This window comes from Miscanthus floridulus, chromosome 10 (genome assembly GCF_019320115.1).
Source record: "Miscanthus floridulus cultivar M001 chromosome 10, ASM1932011v1, whole genome shotgun sequence".
Lineage (NCBI taxonomy): Eukaryota > Viridiplantae > Streptophyta > Magnoliopsida > Poales > Poaceae > Miscanthus > Miscanthus floridulus.
In genome coordinates, this window is record NC_089589.1 from 132,919,884 (window position 1) to 132,947,567 (window position 27,684).

At 46.5% G+C, this 27,684-nt stretch overlaps 3 protein-coding genes and 1 pseudogene across 3 annotated transcripts; all 4 read left to right on the forward strand.

The window, feature by feature from the left end:
• The first annotated feature begins 576 nt into the window (after positions 1 to 576).
• LOC136489678 (scarecrow-like protein 9) lies at positions 577 to 2,466 on the forward strand. Its single transcript, XM_066486246.1, has one exon. It carries the CDS (start codon positions 577 to 579, stop codon positions 2,464 to 2,466), a length of 1,890 nt encoding a protein of 629 aa, XP_066342343.1.
• Positions 2,467 to 8,537: 6,071 nt separating this feature from the next.
• On the forward strand, positions 8,538 to 9,594 carry LOC136489679 (scarecrow-like protein 9). Its single transcript, XM_066486247.1, has 2 exons — positions 8,538 to 9,157; positions 9,315 to 9,594. The coding sequence occupies exons 1-2, from the start codon at positions 8,538 to 8,540 to the stop codon at positions 9,592 to 9,594; spliced, it is 900 nt and encodes a 299-aa protein (XP_066342344.1).
• Positions 9,595 to 19,963: 10,369 nt separating this feature from the next.
• LOC136489680 (scarecrow-like protein 9) lies at positions 19,964 to 22,359 on the forward strand (annotated as a pseudogene).
• A 2,676-nt stretch (positions 22,360 to 25,035) lies between these two features.
• Positions 25,036 to 27,120, forward strand: LOC136487288 (scarecrow-like protein 9). Its single transcript, XM_066484427.1, has one exon. It carries the CDS (start codon positions 25,047 to 25,049, stop codon positions 26,499 to 26,501), a length of 1,455 nt encoding a protein of 484 aa, XP_066340524.1. The 5' UTR covers positions 25,036 to 25,046; the 3' UTR covers positions 26,502 to 27,120.
• The last annotated feature ends 564 nt before the right edge of the window (positions 27,121 to 27,684 follow it).

The following is a 27,684-nucleotide window of genomic DNA, read 5'->3' on the forward strand; positions in this document are numbered from 1 at the left end:
TTCTTTCCTTTAATTTGTCATATTTCAACAGGTAACAGAAATGGTACCAGCTGCGACAGGTATTGTGACAGGTACACAAAGTAGCTGGGGATACCAGCGCACAAGAAGGCACAAAGCCAAACAAAACAAACGCTGCTATGCAGCAACCAACAGAACTGAAGCCAGCTAACAGAAACCTGAAACATCTAGGACTCACAGCCTATCAGACGACTAAACCTGCAACTAGAGCACCAGACAAGGCAGACAGAGACACAAATGGCGTTTCTTTCAATGGTCTTATTTACAAATATCATCTTTGTGTGCTGTGTGGAGTTGTAGATGTAGCTATAGTTTTTTCAACCATTACATCCGAGGAACATTGGAAATATTGCCGAGTATTTGTCTCCATTATCCAAGCAGCATTGGAGTTATAGGTAGACAACTAGACATGGTGTCCTGACTCGTTTTGGCACTAGCTTGGACACACATTTTATAGGAGACAGATCCATACACGGTGGCATGGTTTGTCATCTTCGTTACGATATATTAAGCAATGCAAGACCTACTGCACCACACCGTGCCATTACCATTAATGACATGGCAGCAACCTCACCACTAGAGGAATTCTTCGTGAAGGATTCCATGGAGGAGTCACCACTGTCCCCATCCCTTGACGTTTTTCCCCCAAAACAAGAAGGTGGACGAAGTGAGGGCTGCCACCATCATGTCCCTAGTGATATGATGCTCCCTTACGTCTCACGCATGCTCATGGAGGACGAGGACGACACCGAGGATAAGCTCCTCTCTGATCACCCTGCGCTTCTCCAGGTGGAGCAGCCCTTTGCTCAAATCCTCTCCTCCCCTTCCCTTGGCGCCATCAATGGCGACACAAATAATATGTTGCAAGATGGTGGTGGTGATGAAAGGACACCCAACTACTCATCCTTATCCAGGTGTGCATATGCAGTAGTGGGGGAGTTCTTGAAGAGCATGGATGAGGCAAACATGCTGTTGCCCGGAGATAATGGCTTCATAAGTGATGAGCAGCAGGTGAATCAAATGGTCAGACGGGAAAGTAGCCATCGTCAGAGTGGGTCAAAGAAGAGGAATAATAGAGATGATAATTTAGAAGACGAGGTAATAACAAGGAGCAGCAAAGCCATGATGATGATCAAGGAGCCCGAGGATATTTGTGCCCATGAGACGATGTTAGAGGATATGATGTCAAATGGACACGAGACATACATTAGAGACTTGGAGAAGCTACGCATCGACATGGCGAACGAGGCGCAGAAGAAAAGCAGCAAGGGCGGTAAAAAGGCGGTGAGTAATCATGTGGTGGACGTAAGCTCCTTGTTGATCTTTTGTGCACAGGCAGTGGCGGCGAATGACCACGCGAGAGCACGCGACCTACTGAAGCAGATCAAGCAACATGCATCAGAAACAGGGGATGTCACACAGCGGCTAGCTCAATGCTTTGCTAGGGGTTTGGAAGCACGGCTATTGGGCATGGGGAGCCAGCTCTGGCAATTGCAATTGGCAGAGCGCCTCTCAATTGATGAATACCTCAAGGCGCACAACCTCTACATGGCAGCCTGCAGCATCAACAAGGTGGTGGTCTGTTTTTCCACAATGACCATCATGGAGGCCATGGAGGGTAAGACACGCCTGCACATTGTAGACTATGGTATGCGTTTCGGGTTCCATTGGGCACACTTGCTTCGCTTGCTAGCGAGTAGGGAAGGTGACCCACCAGAGGTGAGGATCACCGCCATAGTCCGCTCACGTCTCCGGCCATGTCCAGCTGAGCTGATTGAGGACACAGGGTGCCGGCTCATCAAATGTGCCCATGAGTCTGGCCTGCCATTCAGTTTCCATGTCATAAGGAAAAGGTGGGAGGAGGTTTGCATCGAGGACTTGGACAAATATCCGGATGAGGTGCTCGTAGTGAATGACCACTTCAATTTCAGCACCTTGATGGATGAGAGCATATTCTTTGATAATCCAAGCCCCAGGGATACCGTTCTCCATAACATTAAGAAGATGAGGCCAGATATCTTCATCCAGAGCATTCTGAACAATTCCTATGGTTGCTCCTACTTGTCGCGGTTTAAGGAGGCCTTGTTCTACTACACGGCAATGTTTGACATGTTCGACGCAACCATGCCACGGGAAAGTAAGTCACGAGTCGTGCTTGAGCAGGGCCTGTTTGGAAGAGCTGCACTAAATGTCATCGCTTGCGAGGGTATCGACCTGTTGGAACGCCCTGAGAAGTATAGACAGTGGCAGGCGAGAAACCAACGGGCAGGGCTGAGGCAGCTGCCATTGGAACCAACAATTGTTAATACGCTGAAGGAAGAGGTCAGGATGTGCCATCACAAGGACCTTTTGATCTGTGAAGACGGTCAATGGCTACTGCAAGGGTGGATGGGGCGCATCCTCTTTGCCCTGTCCACATGGGTAGCAGAAGAGTCCTCTTCTGAATGAACCTTTTGTTTTTAATTTCGCTACCGAATGGTACCAGAGTTATGTGTCGTTATACTATGGACCATATATTTATCTGCAGGTGATCTTTTGTTTTCCAAGTGACACAATAGCCATGGTTGGTATCTTTGGCCATGGTATTGATCAGTTTGCGCAATATGTACCTCAGGAGGAAGATGCATTGTTTAGTGATGCAGTGTCTCCTATTTAAGTCATTACATGTCTTATCAGTGCCTAGTTGATCATGTACATGTTAGTATATTCAGCTTCGATCATAAACTCTATCTAGAAAAGAAAGAAAATGATCAAAACTATATGGCTAGCTTCTTCCAATCAAGTGGTGTGTGTTGGCGCAAAACATTACCGCACACCAAAACACTATAATGTGGGAAATGAAAAGGGTGAACTCGTGGCTCTGCCCACAGAAACCAGACCACCTGGTTTCAAAGGACAAAATGAACATGATTCATCAGCCATTAAGTACTATATTTATTATTTCAGCCAAAAGGACCTATGTGTCTTGCCACACTAGGGTGATACATTTTAAGGTCTAGGCATATTTTCACCTATAATATCTCCACTCTCCACCATATAGGAATTTCCAGCTATTTACCTTCACAACCTTGTATGTGCCTTCCAAACTTGGAGAATACTAGGTAAGCTTGTTGTCTTTTAATCTAAGACAAGTTGTCTAGCTTCCAAACTATATCTTCTACTTCGGGCGATTTTAGTCTGACCTTCTTCTTGTATGCTCTAGCAACCTTCCTTCTTGTTGTATGCTCCAGCAACCTTCCTGTTTTGTCCTTCTCAGACTTCTTTAATCGCTTTTTCGGTAACATCATGAACATTATCCATCAGTAAATTATAATAATCAATAGTGGGAAATCACTTTTCTTTGCCAATCTAGAAACATCTAGATTTACCTCAGCAAGTAAAACGACCTCTAGTTCATAAACAAGCTCAAAAGGAATCACTTTTATAGTACCATGTCTAGATTTACGATGAGCCCATAAATGTTTAGACAAAATAACTTCATTATTTTCTTCATAATGAACTTAATCAATATTTTATTACTAGACCTGGCCAAAACATAGTATGGAGATTAATTGAGAAAATCAATGTTATAAGATTCGATGAAGCCATGCGCCTCTTTAGAAACAAAAGATGCACCTTTATCCTTTATCTATAGTTAAAGTTTGAGGAATACCGGTCTCGAGGGGAACCACCTGAATCCATTTGTGAAGTAATCAGTAGCAACCAACACAAAATGACATCCCTTCAATGGTGGAATACGTATTTGTTCAACAAATCCAAGACCCAACCCATGAATGTCGATGGTTTGGTACAGAATGTAAATTGCAGCGGACATCATCTGAATATTACCAAATTTCTAATATTTTCACAATCTCTGTAGTAATTATTAGAATGTGAATAGCCTAGAATTTGTATAGCCAAGAGTCTCAACAGTTGAAGAGTCATGTAGTTGAAAAGTCATGTAACTCCTTATATAAACACTTGATCCATCAATGGAACAACAGTGATTACCCACCACCTCCTCTCCCGTCGCGCTTCCTCTCCATTGCGACACCCCTTCCCACTCCTTCCATCCATGGCTGACGATGGTGCCTAGGCTGCCGCTGCTTTGGCCGCAGCCATTGTCGTTGCTCTTCCCCCCTCCCCTGCCCCGAGCCTCGCTTCGGCGCTCTTTCTCACCCTCGTCGGCAAGCAAGTTCGGTGCGCTATCTCACATCGATGGCACACTGGCTCCGGAAGATCCCGATGCTTTGTGGTTGGCAATCGACTGCTCCATCCGCTCCCTGATCTACTCTTCATCATCACCTCGCGTGATGCGCTTGTCCGCTTGATCATGGAGACCGGCGCCTCTACTCGCACCATCTGGACCAAGGCGGCCAACCTCTTCCTTGACAATAAGGCGTCTCGTGCCATGACTCTTAAGGCCAAATTTCGCGCCTTGTCCCAGGGGGATTTACCGGTGCTCAAGTTCATGAATGGCAATCATACTTTGCCAATAGACGCCAGTTCATCCTAGGAGCCATTGATGCGAACCACAAATACCATCACTGATAGCCACTTTATCTTGATCAAAACCCAGGACTTTAAGTGGCCAATAGCTACTTGAGGTAGTAGTGGTTAGAGCATACATAAGCAACGTTACTATAAATCTGGCAATGTCTTAGAGAGAAAAACAATTAACTACGAATCTGCACAAGATAATCCAAAATTTAAATTTTGAAGAGGGCCACGAAACTGAACAATGTGTAAGGCTTGAAGGGTGGTTTTATTGACTGGACCTTTGAAAAAGAAAAGTGAAGATTACTTTAATTTTTTTTCTCGAATAGGAAAAAGATTTACGTATCATTTTGCATTAAGAAGAGCAGTTTAAACATACAGACAACGCGCCTCCATCGAGCACCGAAGAAGGTCGACCTAAAACAGTCGTAGCTGGACCATCCTAACAAAAGACCTCTAGTTTCGATATTACATAAATGGAAAACAACCAAAACCGACGCAACGGTGCGACCTAGGAGGTGGCCTTGCGTGTTCGCGGCTGCCTAGACGAGCCCTTTCCACCATCCGGGAAGAGCACGTCCAAAGCTTCAACGTTGGACACAGTCAGATTGCCATCGAAGATCTTGTCAATGGAAATTACAAAGCCTCTGGGTATGAGCGAGAGGGAAAAAAGATGAGGAAATTGAGACAACATGATGTATATACCTATAAACTTTGTACACATGGATACAATTAGGATGCATAGAGAGAGGTCAAATACAATCAAACAAAAAGAAACAAAAATATTTGCAAAGGATCATAAATTATTCCCCCCTCTCTCTCTCTCCTTCCTGTTGATTCGTTCATGTGCTCTCTGGTCCAATGTTGGATTCACCGAGCGCATGGATGTCATGCCAAAATACCTACCTCTAATAACACGTCAGGTCACCACATAGATATTGCCTCAGCCTCTTACAGTATTTACCAGTTAAGTTCTAGTGTCGTCTAGCACTGCACTACAGTACTGCAGCCACCTACACCGGCCGTACCCCAGAGCTGAGGGTGCAGGTGATGATGCGTCATGGAAGCCACGCCACCCTCCCCCTCTGTCTTTCTTGATCTGCCTCCGACGCCCTGCATCGTCGACGGCATGCTCATGCAGAACGACTCATCAGCTCATCAGGACAATGACTTTGTGCGTGAAATTTTCGTATTTTGGTCTCTTTTGAAAACAATTTTTAGAAAAATACCAACGCCAAAACATTTTCTGAAAATAGACCATTTTTAGGCGTCTTAGCACATGACGCCGAGATATGAGGCTCGGCGTCGTGTCACACGACGCCGAGGTATTGCCACGTCACGGACGACCGGGGTTGTCGTCGACACGTTGGCGCGTGGGTCCGAGACGTCGGCGTCGTGTCAGCCAACGCCAAGTCCCCAACCTCGGCGCGGTTGGACTGCGCGCCGAGCTACTGGCCACATCCGGAGCGCGGCCCAGGCGGCCCAACAAAGCACGGTGGCCCAGAAGCTCGGCGTTGGGTCACTTAACGCCGAGCCTCCAGACCTCGGCGTGGCCCAGACTCAACGCCGAGGTCTGGACCCTTTAGGCCGAGGCCCCCTTCTTCTTCTTCCCTCCCCTCCTACATTCCCCCGCCGGCTCCCAAATCCCCCACGGCCCCCACGAAACTCTAACCTCCAAAATCGACCTCTGGTGCCCGGATCTTGTCTCCCGAAGCTTTCTCGAGGTAATGGTCCCTCCCCTCCTCCATTCTATCCGCGTAGATGTGCTTACATTGTCCATAATCATGTGGAATCATGGTTGTTTGGTGATTTGTTATATTTGTGTTTGCATTTGCAAAATGTATGGCTTAGGATGATTGAGTGTATTGTTGTTTAACTGTTTTATGTGATGAACATGTTAGGTTAGTTTGGTTTCTGGTTATTTTGGTCATTAGGGTTATTTGTTTATTGTAGGTGTCATTAGGGTTAGTTATTTGTTGGTCATTAGGGTTACTATGTATTTTATTTATTTGTTGGTCATTACATTTTAATTTGTTATGACCAAGGCGTTTTGCCAAGGTACTCCTCTTTCCCCTCTTTCAATTCATCCATTTAGATTCGTTTGTTTTTGAACTTGGTATTATAGGTTTGGTTCATGTTCATGTCATTCGTGCAATGTATGGTGGTTCAAATGATTGAATGGCCCAAATATATGGTTGTTGGTGGTGTTGTTGTTGTTGTATATGTTATGGTTTATAATCATTAAGTTAAATTTTGTGTTTGTTGGGATTCAAAGTTGTTTAGGGTTTGTAATGAAAAGCTTATTTGGGAGGTATGGTGATTTAGTGTTATTACCTTTACATTCGTTGCAAGGTACTTTGGATTGATTTTTTTTCTACGTAATGTTAGGATGCCAAGGCGTGGTAAAGCTCGTATTCCAAGGTAATCCCAATGTTTATTCATTATCTGTGCAACAAATAGAAAACCCTAGGTTTAGGTTTGGTTCTCCGTTAATATGACTAAATTCTTTTTGTTGCACACCTTGGCATCCTAAACCTAAACCTAGGGTTTTCTATTTGTTGCACAGATAATGAATAAACATTGGGATTACCTTGGAATACGAGCTTTACCACGCCTTGGCATCCTAACATTACGTAGAAAAAAAATCAATCCAAAGTACCTTGTAACGAATGTAAAGGTACTAACACTAAATCACCATACCTCCCAAATAAGCTTTTCATTACAAACCCTAAACAACTTTGAATCCCAACAAACACAAAATTTAACTCAATGATTATAAACCATAACATATACAACAACAACAACAACACCAACAACCATACATTTTGGCCATTCAATCATTTGAACCACCATACATTGCACGAATGACATGAACATGAACCAAACCTATAATGCCAAGTTCAAAAACAAACGAATCTAAATGGATGAATTGAAAGAGGGGAAAGAGGAGTACCTTGGCAAAACGCCTTGGTCATAACAAATTGAAATGTAATGACCAACAAATAAATAAAATACATAGTAACCCTAATGACCAACAAATAACTAACCCTAATGACACCTACAATAAACAAATAACCCTAATGACCAAAATAACTAGAAACCAAACTAACCTAACATGTTCATCACATAAAACAGTTAAACAACAATGCACTCAATCATCCTAAGCCATACATTTTGCAAATGCAAACACAAATATAACAAATCACTAAACAACCATGATTCCATATGATTAGGGACAATGTAAGCACATCTACGCGGATAGAATGGAGGAGGGGAGGGACCATTACCTCGAGGAAGCTTCGGGAGACAAGATCCGGGCACCGGGGGTCGATTTTGGAGGTTAGAGTTTCGTGGGGGCGTGGGGGATTTGGGAGCCGGCGGGGGAATGGAGGAGGGGAGGGAAGAAGAAGAAGGGGGCCTCGGCCTAAAGGGTCCAGACCTTGGCGTTGAGTCGGGCCACGCCGAGGTCTGGAGGCTCGGCGTTAAGTGACCCAACGCCGAGCTTCTGGGCCACCGTGCTTTGTTGGGCCGCCTGGCCCGCGCTCCGAATGTGGCCAGTAGCTCGGCGCGCAGTCCAACCGCGCCGAGGTTGGGGACTTGGCGTTGGCTGACACGACGCCGACGTCTCGGACCCACGCGCCAACGTGTCGACGACGACCCCGGTCGTCCGTGACGTGGCAATACCTCGGCGTCGTGTGACACGACGCCGAGCCTCATATCTCGGCGTCATGTGCTAAGACGCCTAAAATGGTCTATTTTCAGAAAATGTTTTGGCGTTGGTATTTTTCTAAAAATTGTTTTCAAAAGAGACCAAAATACGAAAATTTCACACAAATTATTCTACCAGCAGTACATCGACGACCCTGTGCTCCTCGAGGCCCAGCAGCCCTTCATGGAGATCATCTCCAGTGCCATCCCGTCACGCCCCTGCAACTCCGTCGAGCTCTCCAGCCAGCCGCAGCTGGACACCTCGATGGTGGCACCCTACATTGGCACCGAGAGCATGGTAGACCAACAGCTTGCTGCCAGCCAAGAGCGGCTGCATGGACGCGGTGAGCATGGCATTCTTCAGAGGCATGGAGGAGGCGAACAAGTTCTTACCGACCATCGTCGTCCCTAGAGATAGGGACAGCGAGACGGTCATCGATGACAGCAGCCGGAAGAAGAGGCACGAGTCAGAGGCAGAGGCTAGCGGCGACATGTGCCGCAGTAGGAGCAGCAAGCAGATGGCGGCGCCGCTGCCGCCTAAATCGGAGGAGGAAGCCACGGCTCGCGAGATGCTAGACTGGTTGATGCTTGACGGCTACGACCCAAGCCTTGCGGTGGACATGCACGAGTTCCACCACGTTGCCATGGCGAAGGAGGAGACGAGGATGTCAAGGTCGTCGGGGAGGCGGCGCAGCGGCACAAAGCAGGCAGTGGACATGCATGCCTTGCTCATCCACTATGCCGAGGCCATGGCCGCCAACGACTGGTGCGGTGCAGCTGTCCTGCTAGAGCAGATCAAGCACCACTCATCGCCGATGGGCGACAGCACGCAGCGGCTGGCGCACTGCATCGCCAAGGGCCTAGAGGCGCGGCTGGCCGGCACGGGGAGCCAGATCTACTTGTCGCTCGTGGCCAAACATGCCTCCATGATCGGCGTCCTCAAGGGCTACCAGCTGTCCATGGCCTCAGGCTTGCTTCCTCCCTGTGCAAATGCTCTTCTCCAACAAGGCCATCTACAAGGCCGTCGCTAGGAGGAACAAGCTGCACATCGTCGATTATGGTCTAGGCCACGGGATCCAATGGCCAGACTTGCTCTGGTGGCTCTCGCGCAGGAAGGGTGGGCCGCCGGAGGTGAGGCTCACCGGCATTGACAAGCCACAGCCCAGGTTCCGTCCAGCTTGGCGCATCGAGGAGACAGGGCGCCGGCTCAGTGCCTACGCACGCCAGTTTGGCGTTCCATTCGAGTTCCGTGGTGTCGCTAAGCAGCCAGAGGCTATCCACGTCGAGGACATGGACATTGATCCCGACGAGGTGCTCGTCGTCAACTCCATGTTCCACTTGGAGACGTTAATGGACGAGAGCATCGTGGTGGAGAGACCAATGTTAGATTGATCTCCACCCGGCTCAGTCCAACGACTGAGTCGGACCCTGACTCACGCCCTGATCGGGGGCGTCCAGCCGTTCTACTGGCTAGTGGCCCCCGTCGTGCAGCGTTATAAATAGGAGGTGGGGGCTAGGGCTCGGGACACGAGGTTCACCGTGAGCTGCCAACCGATCAAGGGAGCGCTGTGAGCGACGGGAAGCGCCACTGCCTTCGCCGTCGCCACTAGACCGCGCCTCCACTGCACTGCGTCCGACTTTGCCCCCGCCGCCAGACTTCACTACTACCTCTACATCGCCGCTCGTGTCATCAACACCTACACCATGGCCAGCTCCTCCGCCAAGCCCACTGATGGTCATCCCTTCCATTCCCCTTCCATCTCTCCCTCTTTGGATCTACTTGTTTATGACAAATAGAAGAGGTTGTACCCACTAGATCTATCCCTAATGATCCTACAGAATATCAATGGTATCGGTTAGCCTAACCCTAGTGTGTAGATCTAGATTGGGGCAGAAGAATAAAGGAGATGAAACGAATTTTGATTCGGCAGAAACCCCAACCCAAACCCTAAGATAGAAAGGACGGAGAGGGGAGGACCTGCCTAGGGCCCCGCCGCCGTCACCACCACCGGCGTCGTCATGACGGCGGGGGCAGGGGGCAGACCACCCAAGCCGCCGTTTCACGCCGCCCGCCGGTGCGCGAGCTCGGGAAGCTAAGAGCCCCGCCGCACAACCGCTCGACGGCGGCGCGCGCACCGACGAGGGGGCATGCGGCGGCGCTGCACCTTTCTCCGGCCGCCACGCGCGGCCGCCGCTGCTGCTCCGTTGTCTTCAGGTGCCGCATGCGAGAGAGTGAAAAGGGGAAAGGGAAGAGAAAGCCGACTAGGACAAGCTTCGGCGGTGCCATCCCCTCACCGGCGCCGACGGCCACCACGACTGCTTGCGGTGCTGAGGAAAGAAAGGGGAGGGAGAAAGTGTGGCTAGGGTTTGAGGGGGAAGAGGCCGGTTCGCCGTTTTGTTTAGGCCAAAACCACCGGCCAGCCGTCCGATGAAGATCGACGGCTGGCGGCAATCGGGCTGGCTCCAAGCCCAGGCGGGGAAGAAGATTCCCGGCCCGGGCCTAGGTTGCGGCCTGGGCACGGGGAATGCAGCGCGCGCGGCTCAGCCACGGGCCGGTTTCGCCGCTGGGTCGCCGCGGGAGCGAGCGCCAAAATGGGCTGCGTCGCGCGAGCTGGGCCTTCGGGCTAAAATGCACAGTAACAATTTGAATTTAGTTTTATTATTTTCAGAAGCAATTTTAGATGAATTTTAGTCAATTTTGAAGGTTTAAATCTCTGTTAAAATTTGAACCAACGGAATATTTTTTTAGAGAGTAGATGAGGATAGTAAAATGCTTCTGAAAAGTGGATAAATTATTTTTTTATGTTTTCGCTGCACAGTTGATATTTATCATCTTCCAATTAAATTCGAACCAACGAGAGAATTTAATTTGAAGAGCAGTTACAATTTTTTAGTAATTTATGATATTGCTAACTTTCTGAGCAAAGTAGTTAATAGCAATATTATAATTTTTTATGAGTTTTATGCATTAATTCTATTTCTGCCCAACGGTGATTTAGAATTAATGTAGAAGAATGATGTTTTATTCTATTTTCTGCCCATCGGTGATATATAATAGAACTGAAAGATTTAAAAGTTTAATGCACATGTTTTTAACCAGACCAACGTAGGGTTATTTTCATGCTCATTACTATTGATTATTGTTTAATAATTTTCAGACAAAGATCTCCATGCTTTCATTCTTGAAGGCAGCAAAGAAAATAAGCTGGGTACTTGTGACTCAGAAGATGAAAAGTGTAAGTTCTGTAAGAAAAAAGGCCATTGCGTAAGGGACTGTGTTCTCCTTAAAGAATGGCTTGAAAAGAAAGGTAAGGAAGTTATTTCCTTCATAGATGAATCTCTGTATACAGATTATGCCATCAATACTTGGTGAATTAACTCAGATGCAACTGTTCATGTTGCCAATTCTATGCAGGGATTTAGTGATATAATTAATCCAAGAAAAGGAGACAAAGCAATAAGAGTCCCAAATGGCGTCGAAGTTGATAAGGAAGCTGTTGGTCAACTCCCATTAGAGCTTAACAGCGGCTTCACACTTAGTTTAAGAAATGCCTTTTATATACCCTCTATGAAGAGGAATTGAATTTCAGTTTCAGTCTTAGAGATGATGGATTTGATTTCCATTTTGGTAATGGCTAGTCAGATTATGTTTAATGATAAATATGTTGGTCTTGCCTTCCGACAAGACGAGCTTTATTTGCTATCACTTTGTGAGAATGTGAAAGTTGTGAATACTGAGAATGAGAATACCTCCTCGTCTCTGAATGCAAGAAATAAGCGGAAGAGAATTCATGATGTACCATCAAAATTATGGCACTATCGTTTAGACCATATTTCGATGTGGAGAATAGAACGATAAGTTAAAAAAGCAATTCTCCCGCCTTTAGAAGTTTTAGATTTAGAACAATGTATTGATTGTATTAAAGGAAAGTATGTTAAGAAAATAAAGAAAGACGTCAAACGAAGCGCAGGAATTTTAGAAATAATTCACATAGATATCTATGGCCCCGTTTCCCGTGAAAAGTGTGGATGGTTATGATTCATTTATAACATTCACAGATGATTAGTCTCGTTATGGATATATTTATCCAATTAAAGAAAGATCATAAGCATTGGATAAATTTAAGATATTCAATGCTGAAGTAGAAAATCAGCACAATTTAGAGATTAAAATAGTAAGATACGACCGTGGGGGAGTACTACGGCCGACATACCCCATATGACTAAGTTCCTGGACTTTTTGCAAAGTTCTTACAAGAAAATGGCATAGTTGTCCAGTACTCTACACAGGACGAGCCTCAGCAGAATAGAGTAGCTGAAAGAGGCAACCGTACCTTAATGGATATAGTGAAAAGTATGATAAGTTACTCTACTCTACTAATAAGTTTATGAATGGAGGCGTTAAAACCGTCATTCATATTCTTAATCGAGTGCCAAGTCGGTGCCCAAAACACCATATGAGTTGTGGACAGAAAAAGAACCCTCACTTAACTATTTATGTGTGTGGGTTGTCCAGCTGAGGCCAAAGTCTTTAACCCAAACATAGGGAAGCTAGACTCCAAGACAGTCAGTTACCATTTCATTGGCTAACTAGATAAGTCAAAAGATTATCACTTCTATTGTCCTGGCAGACATACGAAGTTTGTAGAAACAAGACATGCTGTGTTCTTGGAGGGTGAGATGGTTAGGGGGAGTATGGTAGCGCGAGAAATTAACCTTGAGGAGAAGCAAGCATACAAGCCTACTCCGATGGTTCAGGAGCCATTCTTCTCGCTACCTGTTGCTGTTGCACTAGCAGTGCAAGAAACTGTAGTGACAGCACATGTTGTTGGTTCTCCCATAGTGACAATAAACGAACATGAGGAACCTGTCCTTCAGGATCCTATAGAGCCCGTTGTCGCACATGAGGAAGAGCAACAACAGCCCCATATGCAACAAGTGCCAACTAATGAGGCCCCAGAAGGTCTCAAAGACTAGAAAATTAGCCATTCTTGATAACTACGAAGTCTATGTTAGTGAAGAATTTCAAATGGAGGGTGATCCCACCTCATTTGAAGAAGCCATGAGAGGCGCTCACTCGTCTAAATGGCAAGAAGCTATGAAAACTTAAATGACTTCGATGAATACCAACGATGTATGGGACTTAGAAGAAATTCCTAATGGGGCCTGAAAGGATCAAGATGCCCAAGAGGGGGTAAATTGGGCTAATTCCAAATTTTTTGCAATAATTAAGCCCTACACTTAGCTCATTTCACCCCTTGTGCCTAGAATGTGTTTCTATTGTTCTGTCGCACAAAAGTTTTACACCCTAGGTTCCAATCCTACTCTAGCATGACAATTCTAGAAATATAAAGACATGAAATGAATTGCTCAAATGTAAATGCTCAAAGTAAAGAGAGGGAAAGGAATATGGCGATGTTTTCCTGAGGTATCGGAGAGTCGTCACTCCCCACTAGCCCTCATTAGAGCACCCACGCAAGGGTGTAGCTCCCCCTTGATCCGCGCAAGGATCAAGTGCTCTCTACAAGCTAATTCTTTGACACTCCGTCACGGTGAATCGCCCACAACCGCTCATAACATGATTTGGGTCATCCACAAGCTTCGTCGGATGATCACCAAGCTCCTAATCACCACCGAGCCGTCTAGGTGATGGCGATCACCAAGAGTAACAAGCACAAACTCTCACTTGACCAAGACAAGCCTAATGAGAAAGATGGATGCACACTTGCTATTTCCTATGCACTAATGAGGTCCTTAATCTTGGATTATCAAATCTTAATCACCCCACTAGGCTCTTGCTCTCTCTTGCACTCCAAAGGTGTTTCTCAGCTGAACAAATGGGCAAGAGACCTCAAATGGACGAGTGAGATATGTATTTATACCCTCCAATTCAAAACATAATGGTTGAGGTCTTACTCAGCAAGTATCAGGCTGACCGGACGCATCGGTCAAGGTGACCAGACGCTCCGGTCAGTGTAACACGTCAGCGTGTCAGAAAGAGACGTTTGCTCTGACCGGACTCTGGCCTGCGTCCGGTCAGCACCCACCGGTCGCGTCCGGTCATCAAAACCCCTCTCTGGAATGTTACTGTTGTTGACTGGACACTGGCACCCAGAGTCCGGTCATTTCTCTGTTCAGCGTTCGGTCCATGGTCAATTGCCTGTCAACACTGCTATAGATACGGCTAGCGTCGTGTCCGGTGAGCATTGGTGTCCAGCATCCGATCGCACTCTGACTACTGCTGCCGATCAAATGAACTGACCGAACTCTCCAAGCTGCGTCCGGTCACAACCAAACCAGCGTCCGGTCAGTCATTTGACCCTCTATTCACTTCTAATTCGAAATCCTTTGTGAATGAAGTTGACTTCTATCGATCTTAGAACTATTCCTGAGCTACCTAGTGCTAAATTTGATAAGTGTGCACCACACCTAATCCATTAGACTCACCTAGGTCAAGCTACTAGTCCATACCCCCTTTAATAGTATGGCCAAAGGAAAAACGAAGTCCTAAACTACTCTAAGTGTCTCTCCAACGCCAAATGACACTTAGAACTAGTCCGTCCTTAACCTTGTCGTCCATCCTTTGAAAACTGAAACGATTTTCATCGACAGGGGCATGACAACCATGATTGCCCAATCAATTTCCATTACCATGACCTAACTCAAATTGCCTCTATAAAGCACACGTTAGTCATAGTAATCTCGTGTCATCATTAATCACCAAAACCCAATTAGGGGCCTAGATGCTTTCAATCTCCCCCTTTTTGGTGATTGATGACAACACAACCTCGAGTATGTAAAAGAGATGAGTGAGGTTTTCAACATGCTTGGTTCATATAAGCATTTGACAATAAGAACAAACGGGTTAGGCATGCTTATATGACCCAAGCCAACATGGTGTACTCAAAAGATATAAATTAAGCATGAGTACATGAAGTAAAGTTTATTTGAATCAGAATAAAACGCGGAAGCAAAGCAACTGAGCATAACCAAGTGACATGACATATATATATATATATATATATATATATATATATATATATATCAAAGTAGAGAGCACACATGTCACATAAGTCTCACCATCACATGTATATAATACCATGCATGAAAGTAAATGTGAATGCACGAAGTATCACACAGAAAAGACCAAAAGAATCGAGTCCATCTCACACGCTCCCCCTAAATCTAACATACTCGCTTCCTCTCCCCCTTTGGCGTCAAGCACCAAAACCTAAGGGTCAGACGGCGGGACGGGAGCAGTCGAGTTGGGCGCTGAGGTGCGGTGAGAGATCTAGAACTAAGCCGCGTCATCCTCTAACCCTGAACTATGAGTGGTCGGACCCTCTGTCGCTGGAAGTAAATGTGAAGCGGTCTGGGTCTGCTCAGTAACTGGCGCGGCCTATGACTGTGCATCAAGCTCCTCCTCCTCTATCTCAGCAATAGCCCTAATGGCCTCATCCTGCTCAGATGCTGTCTCTGGCGCCTCTAGGCGACGACGTGGCTGGCTAGGTGTCCTCGCACGACTATGACGTAGCATCTGGCTCATGTCATGCTTAGTGGTAGCACCTGTCCACTCTGCCACTGTCTCTAGGGACTTGTGTGGAACTGCCTGTCGAAGTAGGAAAGTGATCCAATGAGCATAAGGCAGCTGATGGTGACCTCTGAAGCCCTCTGCTAGTGTGTCCTCCATCTCTGAAAGCATCACATCCCAAGTATCAAAGACAGTCTGAGACAACAGGTAATGCACTAGCCACAGCTGAATATGAGTCAGGCCCTCGCGGTAGCCCATCCTCAGGAGCAGAGTCCTCCTCATAATAGCATCAAGGAGCCAAGCTGTAGTTGTAAGGTCACGTCATGTCCTACTTGACCCCTCGCCAAACGGTTCTATGAAGCATGGTCTGACAAGATCTGTAGGTGGCATAAGTCCGCCGTGAGGGCGTCTCGGAGGCTCTGTCTGTCCATAGCATACCTCATGAAGGCGAATGGGTGACTCTGGAATCCTCAGTATCTCTCTGACCCTCGAGCTCTAGAGCCTATAGTCACGGCCTCTGAAAGCAAAGTGAATAAACCTATGCCTCGGGTCAATCCATAGAGAGGAGTAGAACTCACGAACCCATGACGAAACATAGCGACCAGTCCGTCCAAGAAGATCTATGAAGCCTGGCAGATAAGTGAGGTGAGGACGGATCTGCTCGCCTGTAGCTACAACTAGAGACCTGCAGCCCCGCCGACCGACCCTTAGGTTTTTGTGTTTGACACCAAAGGGGAAGAGGGGTCGAGTATATTAGTCTTAGGGGGAGCGGCATATTTAGGGGGAGTTTATTTGCTTATATATTACATTTGGAGTTTTATGTGTGATACACTATTATACATTCGTCGTGTGTTTACTTTCATGCATCGAACTATTTTTATGTGATAGTGATATCTACGTGATTGTGATATGTGACATGTGTGCTCTCTACTTTGAATTCTTTATATGTCATATCACTTGTGCTATGCTCATTTGCTTTTGCTTCTGCGTTTTACTCCGATGCAAATGAGCTTTATTTATTGTACTCATGCTTATTTTATATCTTTTGAGTACATCATGTTGGCTTGAGTCATATAAGCTTGCCTAACTCTTTTGTTCTTATTGCCAAAAGCTTATATGAACCAAACATGTTAAAAATCTCATCTCTTTCACATACTCGAGGTGGTATTATCATCAATCACCAAAAAGGGGAAGATTGAAAGCATCTAGGCCCCTAGTTGGGTTTCGGTGATTAATGACAATACGTGATTACTGTGACTAACGTGTGTTTTGCAAAAGCAATTAAGTTAGATCACGGTAATGGAGATCGATTGGGCTATCATGATGGTCATGCCCCTACGATGGAAATTGTTTCGGTTTTCAAATGATGGACGACAAGGTTAAGGATGGACTAGTTCTAAGTGTCGATCGGAGTTGAAGTGACACTTAGAGTAGTTTATAACTTTGTTTTTCCTTTAGTCGTACTATTAAGGGGGTATGGACGGGTAGTTTGACCTAGGTGAATCTAGTGGGTTAGGTGTGGTGCATACTTGCTAAATCTAGCGCTAGGTAGCTCCTAAAAAGCCCTTAGATCCATTGGAGCAAACTTTATTCACGTATGATCGAGAGTTGGAAGTGAATGGAGGGTCAAATACTGACTGGACACTGGTTCCGGTTTGATCGGGCGCTGGCGCAGAGTCCGGTCAGTTCATTTGATCAAGGTGATTCCGTCTGGTGCGACCGGACGCTGAGAGATGAAGTGACCGGACGCTGAGAGCCAGCGTCCGATTGTTTCCAGTAAGGTTCCAGAGAGGGAAAATCACGACCGGACGCGTCCGGTCAGTGTTGATCGGACGCTGCGTCCGATCACCACTTACACACTGGAAGTCGGGATGAACTGACCGGAGCGTCCGGTCAACCCACAGAGGCACATAACGGTTCGTTTTTCAACCCATGTTATAAATACTTCCTTCATTCGTGTGAGGGTGTACTTTTGCTCATTTCAATAGTTGAAAAACACATTTGAGAGTGCCAAGAAGAGCAAGATCCTAGTGAGGTGATTGAGATTTGAGAATCCCAAAGAGAGCCCTCATTAGTGAGATCAAGAGTAGCAAAGTGTACATCCACCCTTCTCATTAGACTTATCGTGGTCAAGTGAGAGTCCGTGCTTGTTACTCTTGGTGATCGGCATCACCTAGACGGCTTGGTGGTGATTGAGAGCTTGGTGATCATCCGACGAAGCTTGTAGATGACCCAACTCAAGTTGTGAGCGGTTGTGGGTGATTCACCGCGACGGAGTGTCAAATAATCAACCCGTAGAAAGCACTTGATCTTTGCGCGGATCAAGGGGGAGCTACACCTTTGCGCGGGTGCTCCAACGAGGACTAGTGGGGAGTGACGACTCTCCGATACCTCGGCAAAACATCGCCGCGTTCCTCCTTCTCTCTTTACTTTGAGCATTTACTTTGAGTAATTCAATTCTTGTCATTTACATTCATAGAATTATCATGCTAGAGTAGAATTGGAACATAGGTTGCTAAACTTTTATGCGATAGATCAATAGAAACACTTCCTAGGCACAAGGGGTTAATTGGGCTAACCGTAGGGTTTAATTATTGCAAAAAAATTTAGAATTAGTCCAATTCACCTCCTCTTGGGCATCTTGATCCTTTCAAACACCATCGCCCCAAGGGATGACAAGAGGCTGCTCATGGAGCAAGACATGTTTGCACGGTGCGCCACGAGCATCATCGCGTGTGAGGGTGTGGAACGGGTGGAGCGCCCACAGAACTACAAGCAATGACAGGTGCGGAACCGGCGAGCAGGGCTCAGGCAGCTACCAATGGACCCTGAGATTGTTGAGGCGCTCAAGGACAAGGTGAGGAAGGAATACCACAAGTGTTTCGTGATCAGCGAGGATCAACGGTGGCTTCTCCAGGGATGGAAAGGACGTGTGCTCTTCGCCATCTCCACCTGGACGGCAGATGATCCATGATAGTAGCTCTAACTTGGCACGGGCTTCAATTCTCGTCAGTGTGCCTCAGTGGTACAGCTACTGCTTCCTGATAATAAATTGCCTCAGTTTTTAATTTTGAAGATATAATAAGAAGAGCCTTTCTTTACTATATATAATTTCATGACATGAGACATTTAAAAATAACACGCACCAAGTCCTATATTTAGCGTAATGACGATAGGGATCGTGCACCGTCAGTGTTGTGTACTTTTGTTCTAGAGCATAGACAGTGTCACTGCAACAAAACTGCACTTTGCAATCAATATGGTATGAACTATGCTGGACTGAGAGACCAGCACAATTGCTCATATTTATACACCTGAAAAATGGAAAACACATCAGCATGGATGCTAGTACTAAACTTCAATATGAACTATGCTGGACGCTAACCAAAAGAAGAAGAAAAAAAATGTCTTCACATGCATATATAAGTGTTTATATTATCTGACATGGAATTTCATCTTAGATTTTCACATTCAAGGGAATTCATCAAATCCTTCCATTTTATTTATAGCATCTTAGCATGGCATACATAGCCTTAACAATAAGGTGAAAGTTCCTTGGGGTCGATACTTAGGCACCCAACGACCAGGACAAACGGGGCAAGCAACAAAATTCGACGGGGTCATCAAACGACCAAGTATTCAATTCCATCAATATGGTATGTACTACCAAAAGCACTGAAAGGGACACAAATCACAGATAACCCAAAAACAGATAACCCATACAGGACAAAGCCAACAAAGAAGCATCAGTATGGTGGTACTGCCAAAGTACTGAAAGGGTCACAAATCACAGATAACCCACGAAGTTGTGACAACAGGACAAAGCCAACAAACAAGCACCACATACGAGGTCATGCATGTTGGAATCACCGAGCACCTGACTCTAATGCCAAACTGCCAAAGTACTGAAAGGGACACAAATAACAGATAACCCACGAAGTTACAACAGGACAAAGCCAACAAACGGAAAAAAAAAATTGGATGCGCTATGGGCTCATCGACCCGGCCATGCGCCCCTGCGCTCGATCTGTGATGTGTGGCGGCGAAAAAACATCAACAAGCGACGAGAGCGCAACACCACGCCGAGTGCCTGGCCGATACGAGAGCACAGCACCACGCGAGCGATGAGAGCAGAGCCAGCCAGCCAGGCGTCTGCGAGCGAGGCAGCCAGGCGTCCGCAAGAGTGTTGATTTGTTTCGCCGCCGCGCGTCGCAGATCGAGCGCAGGGGCGCATGGCCAGGTCATGAGCCCATCGCGCATCCAATTTTTTTCCCAACAAACAAGCACCATATACAAGGTCATGCATGTGTGCCTGGTGTTGGAACCACCGAGCACCTGACCGTAATAGTGTCAAACATGAGTGTCACTTCTTCCCCTTACGTGCATTATATTGTCACAGACACAAGAGCAAGGAAGATACATCTATCCCCCGGAGCTCTTGTCATTGGAGAAGCAGCCCCAGATGGACTTCACAGAGCCAGCGCCACCCTCCCCCTCCACCAACCTTGACCTGCCCCCAACACCCCGCATCGACAATGCCAAGGATGATCTCTCCTATATCTCGCGCATGCTCATGGAGGACGACGTTGTTGACAACTTGTACCACCAATACCCCAACCACAAGCTCCTCAGTGCCGAACAGCCCTTTGCCCAGATCCTCTCCACCAATGCCAACTCTGATGCCCTCACACCATGGCCGTGCAGCTCTGTCCAACCCTCTCTATTGCAGCCGTCGATTGCGACACCCGAGTACTACTCCTATTGTGACATGATAGACTCTGAAATGCTGCCTGGCGACAATGTGGACAGCACACGTCCGTCAGGATGCATCCACCTTGTTGATGAATGGCCGTATGCACAAGGAAGTGGTGGAACCCAATAGATTTTTGCCAACTAAGAGCTGCAGCAGCAGCAGCATGGACGTGATCAGCATGGCGTTCTTCCAAGGCATGGAGGAGGCTACCAAGCTCTTACCCTCCAAAAACGACATCGAGACATTGGATCCTGATTGGGGCCAGAAGAAGAGGCTTCAAGATAAAGATGATGTGGATGTTTGCATAGGCAGAAGCAGCAAGCAGAAGGCGGTGCAGTCGCAACCTGACTCAGAGGAGGAAGCGGCAACATGCGAGATGCTGGACCGGTTGATGCTTAACGATGAAACCAGCCATGCCGGCATGCAGCAGGAGCTACTTAGCTCCATGGAGCTGGAGAAGCCAGGGGCACGGGGAAGGCGTGGTACTGGTGTAAGCCACACGGTGGACCTGCATGCCTTGCTCATCCAGTGCGCATGAGCCGTGTCCACCAACGACCAGCAAGTTGCAGTCGAACTGCTGCAGCGGATCAGACATCACTCGTCACCGACAGGGGATGGGATGCAGCGGCTAGCTCACTGCTTCGCCCAGGGGCTGGAGGCGCGGTTGGTGGGCACGGGGAACCAGATGTACAAGTCGCTTCTAGCGAAGTGCAGAGCCACTACCAGCAGCGGCGGATCCAGGAAATATTTTAGGGGGGACTGAACAACACGTACCTTCGACTGCTACTCGATTTTAAGCCTCAGCCCCTCCTACACTATAAAACTTTGCCTACAAATTCATGGGGTTCCACAGGGGTTCCACTGCTCCTCTAGCGGTAGGGGGGGGCTTGAGCCCCGCCCGCCCCACCGCTAGATCCGCCGCTGACTACCAGCACCCTCAAGGTCTACCAGATCTACATGGCCGCATGCTCCATTTTTCCGGTGACCTCCCACTTGTCAAACAAGATCGCCTACAACGCTGTCGCAGGGAAGAAGCTGCTGCATATTGTCCACTACGGTTTGGGCCATGGCTTCCATTTGCCGGACCTACTCCGTATGCTCTCAAGCAGGGAGGGTGGCCCCCCAGAGGTAAGGCTCACAGGCATTGATAATCCGGTGCCTGGGTTCCATCCGGGCTAGATCATTGAGGAGACAAGGCGCCGCCTCAGTGACTGTGCTCGTCAGTTTAGGGTCCCATTCAAGTTCCGTGCCATCGCCTCAAAATTAGAGGCTGTCTGTGCCGAGGACCTGGACATTGATCCCGATGAGGTGCTTGTTGTCATCTCCCATTTCTGTTTCAAAAACTTGATGGATGAGAGTGTCATTGTCGACAGGCCAAACCCCAGAGACATGGTTCTCAAAAACATCAACAAGATGAGGCCAAAAGTGTTCATCCATGTCATCGTCAATGGATCATACAGGGGGGCTTTCTTTGTGTCAAGGTTCCGTGAGGCGCTCAACAACTTTGTTGCAGTGTTCGATGCGATGGACACCATTATGCTGCAGGAAAACCAGAACAGGCTGCTGGCTGAGCCGTGGTTAGCAACGTGCGCCATGAACATCGTCGCGTGTGAGGGTATGGACCGGGTGTCACGGCCTCACAACTACAAGCAGTGGCAGGTGAGGAATGAACGAGCAGGGCTGAGGCAGCTGCCATTGGATCCGGATATGGTTCAGATGTGCAAAGACAAGGTGAAGAAGGAATACCACAAATACATCGTGATCGATGAGGATCACGAGTGGCTCCTCAGTCCTCACGGGATGGAAAGGGCGAGTGCTCGCTGCGTTCTCCACGTGGACGGCAGATGATGATAGATCTGGCTTGGGTGAATGATCAGTGAGCTCATTATTTTACAAATTTATAGCTGGGAAGCAAATTCAGAGATGACAAGTGGCAGAAAAACAATTTTGCTGCTTGTATCTATGAGTCATGGTGAAACTTCTTTGGGTTTTGAGTGATCAGCAGTCTTATGGACATGACGGCAAAGCTACTATAGATTTTCTTCAGCTCTTATATGAATGCATGATATGATAAATCTGAATATGATAATAAACTGTACCAAATTATAGATTTAGCATGATGATCAAGTTAAGCCATGCATCAAGATTTTTTTTGTGAGCAGTTTTGTTCCAGATCATAGATTGTATCTTTTTTAACTAAACTGTACAGTCCTCGTGTTAAACCAACAGGATTCCTAGAAGATGAATACTCAACTATACTGATAGACCGGTCAACAAGTAGCTTAGTGGTTGATGCTCTATTTTGGGGCATGTTTATATAGAAGGAAATCAGTTACCATTATCTTAACCATCTTGAGCATAGAAATCTCAGAAATCCAATCATGTTCCTTGACACTATAGTCGACAGGAAGGCTTTCCCTTGAAACTACCACAGGCAGTTGTGCCTTGTCTGTGACAGTGGCCAGAACCTGAAAAGAAAGGAAATGGGGAATGGATAAACAAAACACCAATGTGGACAACGAAAAATCAATATGAAAAACGAAAAGGCTTGACCAGTGATAGGTCCATTGGGATCTAAGAATGAAAGTGCCAAAGCATCCAATCTACACAGCATATACCATAAAAAATATTGGACGGGGACAAGAACAGATATGACACCCCCAAGAAGAAACAAAGAAATAAGCACCATATACAAGGATATGGTGCCATGCTGGCCTGCAGTTCTGATGCAAGTGTTACAAGCTATAACCATGCATGATAGTAGGTCTAACTTGGCACGGGCTTCAATTCTCGTTAGGTGCCTCAGTGGTACAGCTACTGCTTCCAAAATAATAAATTTCCTCAGTTTTCAATTTTGAAGATATAAGAATCTTGCACTGTAAATTGTAATTGTAAAGTATTATAACTCTATGAATATGGGAATATAGCTGCGAAGCAATTTCAGAGAAAATTTCTTTGGTACGGTGACTGGTGGTGAGCCTTTCTTTACTATAATGTCATGACATGAAACATTTAAAAATAACACGCACCAAATTTTATACTCCATTCATTCCAAATTATAAGTCGATTTAGCTTTTCTAGATACATAGTTTTTGCTATGCACTTAGATATACACTATGTCTACATACAAAGTAAAAAACAATGCATCTAGAAAAGCCCAAACGTCTTATAATTTGGAATGGAGGGAGTATTTAGCATAATAACGATAGAGATCGTGCACCGTCAGTGTTGTGCGTACTTGTACTTTTGTTCTAAGACCAAAACAGTGTCACTGCAACAAAACTGGACTTCGCAATCCGGCCTTGTGTTCAACCAACATTCATCCCCGAATAGGAACCCTCAACTGGACTGATAGACCAGCACAATGGCTCATATCCACCTGAAAAATGAAAACCAAAAAGGGGAAGGGATACATAAATTAAACACACCAGCATGGATGCTAGTACTAAACTTTTTTTTTTGAATGTCTAGCGGGGGAGGTATTCCCCACCTGAACTAGTTTACTAAATATCAATATGAACTATGCTGGATGCTACCAAAAGAAGAAAAGGGTTTTCACATGCATATAGGAGTAAGTGTTTCTATTATCTGATTGGGGAGCTTCATCTTAGATTTTTTCATTCATTGGCATTCATAAGATCCTTTCAAAGCATGGCATACCCTTAATATTAAGGTGAAGGTTTCTTTGGGTAGATACTTAGGCACCCAATGACAAAGGACAAACGGAGCAAGCAACAAAACTGGACGGGTTCATCAAACGACGAAATGGTCAAATCTATCAGTATGGTATGTACTACCAAAGTACTGAAAGGGACACAAATCACAGATAACCCAGGAAGTTACAACAGGACAAAGCCAACAAACAAGCACCTCATACGAGGTCATGCATGTTGGAACCACCGAGCACCTGACTCTAATGCCAAACATGAGTGCGTCACCTCTTCCCCTTACTTGCGTTATATTGCCACTAACACAAGAGCAAGGAAGATACATCTATCAGTAGCAGTAGCCAGAAACACTTAACTGGCCATGGGGATTCCCCCAGAGCTGTTATCATCAGAGAAGCAGACCCAGCAGGACTTCACAGAGCCAGCGCCACCCTCCCCCTCCACCTACCTTGACCTGCCCCTGACACCCCACGTCAACAATGCCACAGATGATCTCTCCTACATCTCGCACATGCTCATGGAGGACGACATTGTTGACAACTTGTACCACCAATCCCCCAACCACCCTATGTTCCTCAATGCCGAGCAGCCCTTTGCCCAGATCCTCTCCGCCAATGCCACCTCTGATGCCCTCACCACATGGTCACGCAGCTCTGCCCAACCCACTCCGTTGCAGTCGTCGGGGGCAACACCCAAGTACTACTACTATTGTGACATGATAGCCTCTGAAATGCTACCCAGCGACAATGTGAACAGCACACATGTATATCAGGATGCATCCTCTGCCTTTTTTATGAATACCATGCATGTGGAAACTGCGGTGGAACCCCACAGATTGTTACCAACTAAGAGCAGCAGCATGGACATGATCAGCATGGCATTCTTCAAAGGCATGGAGGAGGCTAACAAGCTCTTACCCTCCGAAAACGATAGAAAGACATTGGATCATGGTAGGGGCCGGAAGAAGAGGCTTCAAGTCAACGATGACATGGACGTTGGCGTGGGCAGGAGCAGCAAGCAGAAGGTGGCGCAGTCACAACCTGACTCAGAGGAGGAAGCCGCAGCATGCGAGATGCTGGATCGGTTGATGCTTAACAACGAACCCAGCCATGCCAGCATGCAGCAGGAGCTACTTAGCTTCATGGAGCTGGAGAAGCCACGAGGAAGGCATGCTGGTGCAAGGCACACTGTGGACCTGCATGCCTTGCTCATTCGGTGCGCAGAAGCTGTGGCCACCAATGACCTGCAAGGCGCAGTCGACCTGTTGCAGCGGATCAGGCATCACTCATCACCAACAGGGGATGGGACGCAGCGGCTGGCCCACTGCTTCACCCAGGGGCTGGAGGCACGGTTGTTGGGCACTGGGAACCAGATGTACAAGTCACTTCTAGCGAAGTGCGGAGCCACTACCGGCACCCTCAGGGTCTACCAGATGTACATGGCCGCATGCTCTATTCTCCCGGTGAGCTACCTCTTGTCAAACAAGATCACGTACAACGCCATCGCAGGGAGGAAGAAGCTGCACATTGTCCACTATGGTTTGGGCCATGGTTTCCATTTGCCGGACTTACTCCGTATGCTCTCAAGCAGGGAGGGTGGCCCCCCAGAGGTAAGGCTCACCAGTATTGACAATCCGCTACCTGGGTTCCATCCAGGCCAACTCATTGAGGAGACAGGGCGCCGCCTCAGTGACTGTGCTCGTCAGTTTAGGGTCCCATTCAAGTTCCATGCTATCGCAGCAAAATTAGAGGCTGTCTGTGCCGACGACCTGGACATTGATCCCGATGAGGTGCTTGTCGTCGTCTCCCATTTCTGTTTCAAAAACTTGATGGATGAGAGTGTCATTCTAGACAGGCCGAACCCCAGAGACACAGTGCTCAACAACATCACCAAGATGAGGCCGAAAGTGTTCATCCATGATATCGCCAATGGATCATACAGTGGGGCTTTCTTTGTTCCAAGGTTCCGTGAGGCGCTCAACCACTTTGCTGCAGTGTTTGACGCGATGGACACAATTATGCTGCAGGAAAACCAGAACAGGCTGCTGGTTGAGGAGTGGTTAGCAGCGTGCGCCATGAACGTCATCGCGTGTGAGGGTGTGGACAGGGTGTCGCGGCCTCACAACTACAAGCAGTGGCAGGTGAGGAGCGAACGAGCAGGGCTGAGGCAGCTGCCATTGAATCCGGACATTGTTCAGACGTACAAAGACAAGGTGAAGAAGGAATACCGCAAACACATCGTGATCAATGAGGATCAGGAGTGGCTCCTCACGGGATGGAAAGGGAGAGTGATATCTGCCTTCTCCACATGGACAGCAGATGATGATACATCTGGCTTGCGGAAATGATCAGTGAGTTTGTTCTTTTACAAATTTATAGCTGAGAAGCAACTTCGGAGATGACAAGTGGCAGAAAAACAATTTTGCTGCTTGTATCTATGAGTGATGGTGAAACTTCTTTGGGTTTTGAGTGATCAGCGCTGTTAGAGATATGGCAGCAAAAACACTACAGAAATTTTCAGCTCTTATATGAATGCATGATATGATAAATCTGAAATGATAATAAATTGTACTAGGTTATAAATTTTAGCATGATGATCATGTTAAAGTCATGCACCAAGATTTTTTTGTGAGCAGTTTTGTTCCAGATGATAGATACTGTCGTTTTTAACTAAACTAAACTGTACAATCCTCTATTAAACCAACAGGATTCCTAGAATATGAATCCTCAACTATACTGATAGACCGGTCACTGAGTAGCTTACTGGTTCATAGAAGATGCTCTGTTTTAGGGCATGTTTATTGTTTTAGGGCATGTTTATAGAAGAAAATCAATTACCATTTATCTTAACCATCTTGTGCATAGAAACCTCAGAAATCCAATCATGTTCCTTGACACTATAGTCGACAGAAAGGCTTTCCCTTGGAACTACCACAGACAGTTCTGCCTTGTTTGTGACAGTGGCCAGCACCTGAAAAGAAAGGAATGAGGACTGGATAAAGAAAATGTCAATATGGACACCAAATAGTCAATATGAAAAGTGAACAAATACGATAGGTCCATTAGGATATATGAATGGATGTGACAAAGCATCCAAATCTACACTGCGCATACCCCAGGAAGAAACAAAGAAATAAGCACTATATACAAGGGTATAGTAGCCTGTTCAGATGAGCTGACCTAAGTAAGATAATTAAATGGAGGACAGGTGTAATGTACTGCAATGCCCCTGAGGCAAAGAAATATTATAACCTGGTAGGTTGGTACAGATTTCCACTGCAAGAATACAGTCACCCTTGAACTCCCTAACTACAATTTCTCCTACAATGCATTGAATTTTTCACCAAGTGGTAGTTTTGACTTTTTCAACTGTCCTCATGTTCAAGAATATGTCAATGCTCATCCTTCAGCTGAGCCCACAAGAAGAATTTTTTGTAGTCTATGCATCTAATAAGATTTCCTAACTAAATCCAAATGCAAATCTTACAAGTTTTAACCATGCATCTATCTGTTTCATCAGTGGAAGACGCA